This window comes from Nanorana parkeri, unplaced genomic scaffold (genome assembly GCF_000935625.1).
Source record: "Nanorana parkeri isolate BGI_ZX_2015 unplaced genomic scaffold, ASM93562v1 scaffold263, whole genome shotgun sequence".
Taxonomy (NCBI): Eukaryota; Metazoa; Chordata; class Amphibia; order Anura; family Dicroglossidae; genus Nanorana; species Nanorana parkeri.
The window spans coordinates 697,633-706,063 of NW_017306531.1; the positions used below are offsets into that span (position 1 = coordinate 697,633).

General features: G+C 40.6%; 1 protein-coding gene across 5 annotated transcripts in view; it reads left to right on the forward strand.

Annotated features, from left to right (window-relative positions):
* Positions 1 to 8,431, forward strand: part of KCNAB1 (potassium voltage-gated channel subfamily A member regulatory beta subunit 1) — a 281,028-nt gene that overhangs the window by 113,852 nt on the left and 158,745 nt on the right. For 2 of the 5 annotated variants that reach the window (XM_018557038.1, XM_018557040.1), the window contains exon 1: positions 4,616 to 4,894. The exons of the other annotated variants lie outside the window; for them this stretch is intronic. In XM_018557038.1, coding sequence (XP_018412540.1) covers positions 4,677 to 4,894 — 218 coding nt within the window. In that variant the 5' untranslated portion in view covers positions 4,616 to 4,676. Of the gene's footprint in view, positions 1 to 4,615; positions 4,895 to 8,431 lie in introns of those variants that run through there. 5 annotated transcript variants of the gene reach the window in all.

Consider the following 8,431-nt stretch of genomic DNA (forward strand, 5'->3'; position numbering starts at 1 on the left):
GAAACCACTCGATAGTGCAGAGGATCACTCACAAAATCTATTTAAAATGATATTGACAAAATGTTTAGTTCCAAACAATGTCTTCAGGGGCTATGGAGCAAACGCTAAATGCATCAATAAATATACTACTTACACTCCGCCCCGAGACCTGGGACTGAGCATAAAACATTAACTCACATTATGAATGTATCATTATAAGGCTTCTTTAACACTATGTGCCATTAGATGCCTTTATATGCATCCAAAAAGCTTATCTAAAAGCATACACATGCATCCAATACATTCCAATGGGCATATTCTCACCTTACATCTGTCCATCTACTAGCTTGAAGAAGGGAGAGTGCCGTGGAGTGTCTTGTCTCGCTGTGTTCGTGTGTTTGTGGAGACACACACAGCTTATTAGCACACACACAAGGGTGGCTTCCTAGGACCCTGCAAGGAAAAGGAGCCACCCTAAAACAGGATTTTAGGACCGGTTCTAAGGAGACCAGCTGATTCTACAGGAAGCTAAAACTTTTAAACATCCATTGTAAGTGATTTCATCAGTATTTTAAATAGCTTAAAAACCTTTTGACTTGATTATATTATATGCACTTCTATGCTAAAATTCAAAATATTTTTTTTTTTTTTAAAAACTAAAACATTTTGACTTGAATATCACTTTAGCATAAACAGAACAACCAAGATACATCTATGCAGAAAGGAATGCAGGATTTAATGGCAAGGAAGGATTTCGTTGTTCGTCCTGGTAAATAGGGGGGCGGGTCAGTCCTTTTTAAAAAGTCTGATTATTTGTAAGAGATGTCTAATATCTTATCTGACACAAAGACATACTCTTCTTAAAAGTAATCCCACTGTACACTATAGAAGAGAACTAAAGGGTTGGCTAGAAAAAGGATATCACACGGGTGTTTTCAGTTAAAGGGAGAAGTGGTTCTTATTACCTTCAGCCCCAGAGGTACCAATTATTTATTATTTTCCAAAGATTTATAGAAATCTGGACAATCCTCCGGGTCATCCTTTCATTAGTGGGATTGATTCCATGACTCCAAGAGCGGGTCACTGTATTGATTTCTTTTTTCAGCCTTTAGTTATAAAATTGCCATCTTATCTTAAAGATAGAAAAGTGATTATTAGTTTGAAAAGATATAATGGAATAAGGGATATATATATAACATCTGTAACATCTTTATATACCAGTAGTCAGTATTAGAGCAGAGTATGTGAACTTTCTTAGCCACATTGTTATTGAGAAACGTATGGGTCTGGACTAGAGATTTTACTTCATTTTGTTTATAACATTTTGAAGCAAATCAAATCTTAACCTTTGCAGTGTGGCTACCCCCTTGCACTGCGAGGGTTAGGTGCTCATTTTATCTAGGTTGCTAAAATAACACAGTGATGGAATGTCCCTCGGCTTCCTCACGTTCTATACACTGTATATAGAACGTGATGACTCACAGGACATTAGACCGATGGAGGGGAGCAAGGCAGAGGGGACCGGTCTAAGAGCAAGCCGGCATAGCAGTTCTGGTGAGTATAATTTTGTTATTTAAGCTCCCTATACAAAACAAGCATTTAACCTTTGTAGTGCAGGAGTAGCCCCACTGCAAAGGTTAAGATTTTATTTGCTCGGGGTTTATCCTTAAAGGAGAACTATGGGGTAAGTGTTTTTCCCCATAGTTCTCCTAAGGGTCACGGGAGGGTCACGCGAGCTACAGCTGAGACCGCCACAGCCGGGACCGATCCCGACATTTCTATCGAGATCCACCCAGCTGCGTGAGTGACAGCTGGCTCTACCTATCTAGAGGCAGAGCCAGCTGTGCCCGCCCCTCCTCAGTGCGTTACTCCAGTCAGCGCTGGAGGATCGGAGCGGGGTGGGGGGATCCCTGCAGGGAGCCTTGACTGACAGTCACGGCTCTTTGCAGGGAGATGATCGAGAAGTGAGCGAGCGACTCACTTCCCGATCTATTGAGGCGACGTGTGACAGTTTCATTGTCACAGGTCGGCTCGGACTACGAGGTTGAGTGAAAATCACTCACCTCATAGTTCTCCTTTAAATACATTTTGTGAGTGATCCTCTGCACTTTTGAGTGATTTCTCTTCCTTCCTTTACATGTTTTCTGGATGTTGGGAGTTTGGAACGTACAGGGTGTGTTAGCTGGACGCTGACTTAGTTCAGCTTATGAAGCTATCTTTATTGCAACCAGCTGGGATTTGACAAACTTCCGGGAGGAAGCTATTGATCCATAGTGTATAGTGTATAAGGAGAGAGCCATTGTAAGTGGGATGCTCTTATCTGTTGTGGGCAGCGAGCTTTGGAGATAAGAAGGAACTACGGTTCAGGAGTGTATCCACCGTTGTGGCTGGGAAACCCAGATGTATTGTAGATTAAAGCGGACCTTTACCCATACCTTCAAAATAACAACAAACACACCTTTAGAGATGTTTAGAAATGGCAATCTACAAATAGATACTTCTAGATAATTGTAGGATTTTTATTTTTTGCATACGTTAGTTTTTCTTTTCCTCCCCATTCTTCTCACAGTGGCTATTTTTACTAAGGGAAGATTAATATATCTCCCTTTACTTCCTGGAACTCTGGCACATGTGACTAGGACATGTGACCATGCACATCATCTCAGGGGAGGAAAATGCCTTTCCCTGAGATCTCATGAGATTACAGATGAGATTCCCCAGCAATGCTCTGCTGATGTAACCTTCCCAAGATGCAATGTTTGGGCACATTACATAATTTGTGCCAAAGAGGACGAGGAAGTAGAAAAAAAGAAATCGTAAGTAAAATACAAATATATTTATTTAACAAATAATTGTAAGATGATTTCATATTAACATATATAGTTGCACGCTGAGGTGGTTTTTAGTAAATTGGGGTAAAGGTCTGCTTTAACATCAATCGAGACCTGATATGTGAGGTCAGTGGATCTGGTGGATGATTTGAGCTCACCACACATGTCACAATCAGATTGTACAATCTCCTTTAGATCTACCAATGACTATATAGTGCCGGATTGTATACAAGTTGATTCAATAGATTGGGTTGGTCCTCATATTACGAGTTTTGGTAATCTAAAGAAGATTGTATGGAGATCATACAATGAGATTGTATAATGCATGGCCAGCTTTAGTTATCTCCAGAGACTGGATCGAATGAGGATTGGTGGTTATATTTTAGGAACAGAGGACACTGCTATCATTTTAAGCGCTGCATTTCTTATTACTATGAACCACGTGCTTCTGAATACTAAAAAATTGAGAAAGTTAAATGAACAAATGTCATGTAAATAATACAAGAAGCATTTACATTTTTCTCTGCTGCAAGACAGCTCTATAATGAGTAGTGGATGTAGCTGCATCTTACAGTGATGAATACTTTCATATCTGATCAATTCAATGATCCTTCAGTCAGACACCTGTGTCCCTATGGAGATCTCCCATGCTGATTGTTCTTAATGACATTTACTATGCACAAATGTATTGACATTGGCTAAAGGAATACGTCTTGGACATCTATCTCTCTTTTCATTTAAATAGAGGATTTATAAAGTACATTTCCTTTCCTGTAGTCCAAATGAGGGCCAATCATCAGAATTAGGAGTGTGTAGGAGTACTTGCTGCACTACTGCATGGATGATGGTCTACAGATCTCAAATAGAGCCAACTTCCCTCTGCATCAGCACCACTGGGTCTTAGCTGATAACATGTGAATGTGAAGTAATGAGTATAAAGATCATTGTAGTGCATGGCAAGTCCTAACTAAGGAACTAGTGAATAGATTTATGTTTCTGGCATCGTGCAATGGGATGTGTTGGAATTCTGCAGTGTCACATCACTGTACTGTGGCTGGAGTGTATTGTAGGGAAAAAGCTGACAGGGTTCCTCATCTGACAATGGGCAGATGATCCCCTGCTTCTTATCACCTCGTCCGGATGGCTTCTGCTGTTTAACCCTTTCACTGCTCATGGCTTGGCTCAGCTGCATCGTAACACATGCTCCTATGGAATGAGGGCTTGTGTTAACTTCTAAGTACCAAGGGATGGATCAGTGTGATAATCCAGCATGTCAGTGCTAGTGGAAGTTGTTCTGTGTATCATGAATCGAGGCTTGCTACAAATGTACGATGTGCTGCTAGGATATACAGCATGCTCTGTGTTCTTAAAGGAGCCTTCCCCCATGTGATTGCTGTCAGAGCAGCTGCAAGCTGGAGCAGAGCGCAGTCTCTGTGCATTGGGAGCTGTCACTTCTGTAAACTAGACGGAGATTTCTTGTTCTCAGCGATCTCGATGTGATCGTGTCTTTCCCCAACACACAGACATTGCCCGATCATCATTTGGTGCTGGGACTTATCATTGAACAGTGCTTGCGATGATCATCAAGGCAGCAAAGGGACAATTACCTGTATGGGGAATCATGAAGGTGTCTACTGACTGAAGGAACTTATTTTGGAGCTTTAAACCCCCCAGATGTACTGCAACACAGCACTGCCCTGACTTCTCAACAGCCACTGGGCATCCCAAGGACATCCACCTGCCCTGAACTCTAATCCTGTCACTTGTACTCATTAATCTCCAGTTCCCGAAGCCTGACCAGCTCCCAGTATAAGAAGATCCGTGCTCCATGAGCCTCTGAACACACAAGTGAGTCCAGAAGAAGCCATGCAAGTCTCCATAGCCTGCACTGAGCACAACTTGAAGGGTCGGAATGGAGATGACAGGCACAGCAAACAGAACTCTAGTGGCCCCAATGTGGTCAATGCAGCCCGGGCCAGGTTCCGTACTGTGGCCATCATTGCACGGAGTCTGGGGACATTCACTCCTCAGCATCACATCTCTCTAAAGGAATCCACAGCTAAGCAAACTGGCATGAAATATAGGTATGGACTGCTACTGTAACCTTTATGTATGGAAAGATATGTGTATAGATGTACACTCTTATAACTGAACCTGTTTTAACAAACATGTACATATATGTGTATACTGGCACATTATATACTACATGTATTGGGTAGATGTCTGTTTAGAGAATTTAAGAATGCACACTCCTGAATATCTGAATTTTAGTAAACCTAGTAGTAGTCACAGTCAGCTTGACTCAGTCTGTAATGATGAAGAGGTTTTGCCATTCATCCAAGTAGCTTTCTTTGATCTAATGAGTGCCAGGAGCATATCCCAGCTTTCACAGCCACATGGATAACCCAGCCACCATAAAGTCTGAGAACTTGTCCTGAATATTTAAAGTGACACTAAATTCCAGAGTTAAATCTAAAAAATGCATTCAAGTACCTTAACTATTAATAAAAATTTATCTTATTTGTGTATCACTCGGCTGTAGATCCTTAAAACCATCCCTGAATTCATGCTGACACTGTCCTTCCTTCTGTAGGGTGGCTACTTTTGTTTCCCCATTTTCCCTGTGTGTGTTGTAAAGTAGCTACCGCCCCAAGCTCACTTCCGTGATGGACTACAATGTAACGTTTAGTTTCATGATTTGTGTTGAGATTGTAGTCTATCACAGGAGTGAGCTTGGAGCTGTGGCTACTTTACAACACACACCGAGACCATGGGGAACAAAAGTAGCGACCCTCCAATAGGAAGGACAGTGTCAGCACCAATTCAGAGATTATTTGAGGATCTACAGCTGAGTGATACAGAAAAAATATAATATTTTTTTATTGTTAAGGTATGTGAATGCATTTTTAAGATTTAACTCCTGAGTTTAGTATCACTTTCATCTAAAACCATAGGATGCGCCAAAGCCAGAAGTGGATTGTCCAAAAAGATGATGGGGGGTGTGAAACCATCCTAATTATATAACCCATTCACCATGCCAAGAGTCAGGGACAGGTGAATGTTCCAGTGTCCCTATGTCTTGTAGCACTCCTTATCGGATATCCCCAAAAAAACGGGTGCTCGTTATGGCTGCGGGTGGCGCCGCTCACAATAAAACTTGAATCAAGGTGAATGTTCCAGGTACCTAGCAAAAGGTGTGAATTGTTTTCAAATCTAAGTTAAAAAAAAGACTGTATCCATATCCAAAGTTAGTTCAGATTTGGAGCTTATCAAAACTTTGCTTTTTATCTAAGATTATAAAGCACTGATCAAACCAGCAAAGTGCTCATAAAGCCGTGAAATGTGTATTTGAAAACCGACTTACAATTACCCACTTGATAACAATTTTACTTGTCATTATTACATCCTTTCATTATTGTTGTTTATATTGTAGCATTGTAGGTGTATGAATAGTTAGCAGGGATCCAATCACTTTTAATATTATACACTAATATAAGTTTAGAGCTTCTTTTGCTCCAGCTATTCCTCTGACTCTCATTTACATGGATAGAAAACAATTTTTACATTTTCCTATTAGAGGAAACTGCCTCTGGGGATTGCAGGTGGTTCATAGTAACTAGATAAGTATCATCTCTTTCGGAGAGGGCTTGATTGTCGGGTGTGAATAAATATAACGATGAAGATAAGGAGTTTAAAGTGAGTTTTATTGCAGCTTGGTGGAGTTAAGGATTCCAAGACATCTACAAATGACTGCATGCTGTTTGTAAATGTATTCCTCACTGTGCCTCTTTTCAGAGCAGATTGTTGAGCTCCTGAAAAGCTCAGGATTTGTTTGAGAGGAAATGTTTGGGGGGATGTGGAGCTGAATGGTCGTAAAGATGATGGATAATAATTGAAAGAAACAAAATGAAGTTACAGGGTTGGAAATAAATCAGAGTGTATAGCTAATGATTACTGGAAGGTGAATCCCATAAATAAGGTTCCTACTTGCATACCTACTGTACTAGATTTATCATGCACAGCTCAGTGGAGCAGAAAGTGATCGTGCATTAATGCCAGTGATCTGGAGGAAAGTGAGTAATATACTGTAACTGCTGCAATGCACACTCATTGCTAAGCTTCCTCACTTACGAAGTGGAAGGGAATAGCGATTGTATCGTGGTGAACACACAGAGATGAATATTCATAGGTCCTCCTGATTGCTACATAATTCACACACCCCCATAATTGCCACATAAAGCCAATAAGCCAGTAGTGATTATTATAAGTTATGCATAATGTGACAACCAGTTATACAATGAAGCATGAGAATAAAACATCCATTTAAAAGACAAATTATGGTATATATGGAGTTACGGAGGCATACGTGAATCTAGCGTTAAATTAGGATGGTTTTAGGTATTTAAACACAGGGCTGATGTGAGGTATTGTTTGTGAATTGATCTTACTTAGTTTGTCCAGTTTAATTAAAAAAGAAAAAAACCTATTCACTACAGTTTAGACTCATTCTGTTCTTAGTGCCCACCACTGTGCCGAAGCTGCAGACAAGTGTTTGTAGCATACAATAGTCAGTCAAATCTGGCACCAGCATGCAGTAGTAAAGTGACAGGAAACAAGTGCATCCACTCACAACAGACCTGGGAAAACTTTGGAATTAGGGTAGTTAATCAGGCACATTGACTATGTTACATAGTTACATAGTATTTAAGGTTGAATAAAGACACAAGTCCATCAAGTTCAACCTTTGTGTGTCTGTATGTGATTGTGCATGTGTGTGTGTACACAAGTCCCTGTATGGTCTAGTTTTTAAGAGTACCTGTACCCCTGTATGTTACGGTCTCTTAGGAAGGTATCTAAATGCTTTTTGAATGATTCAATACTCTCTGCTGATACCACTGCTTGTGGCAGCGAGTTCCAGATTTTAACCGCTCTAACTGAAAGAAAGCCTCAACGCCCCTTGTGGTTACATCTTTTCTCCACCAATTTTAGGTGGTGGCCTCTAGTCTTTGTTAGGGAGTTTCCCGTAAACAGTTTATTGCTGATGTTGCCATCACCACTAATTATTTTGTACATCAAAATCATGTCCCCTCTTAATCTCCTCACTTCCAGCGTGAAGCTATGTGACCCCTAAAATGTAGCCAGACATCTTACCAAAACATAAACTGTTAGGTCATCAGACTTTGGTTAGAAACACAACACTGGGCTTGTATGCTGATATCGGGCTGATATCAGAGACCTTTTTTTTCACTCTTAAGCTAGACAAACATGCACAGATTTCTCAATCCACGCTAAACAGTATGGATGTAGGAAACTCCACCTGCCGTCTATTGTATGCTTACAGCCAGAACACGCTCCTGTCTGAATACCCAAACAGTGATTGTATCTTATTTCACCCAGCTCCTTCAATTTTTGAATCAAAGTTTGTCAATCTGGGTGGTGCCCAACACAGCTTGAACTCCTGCGGAATCTCCCTACATTCGTGCTGTGTACCTTGGTGATTCAGGAAAGATTTTGTCCATTGGTAAGCTCAGCATATCTTAGTTTACTTTTAGGGGGCAGTTCACCAAAGGATTACAGAACCATAAAACTGTTCACTTTAAACATCCAATCAGATTAATGAC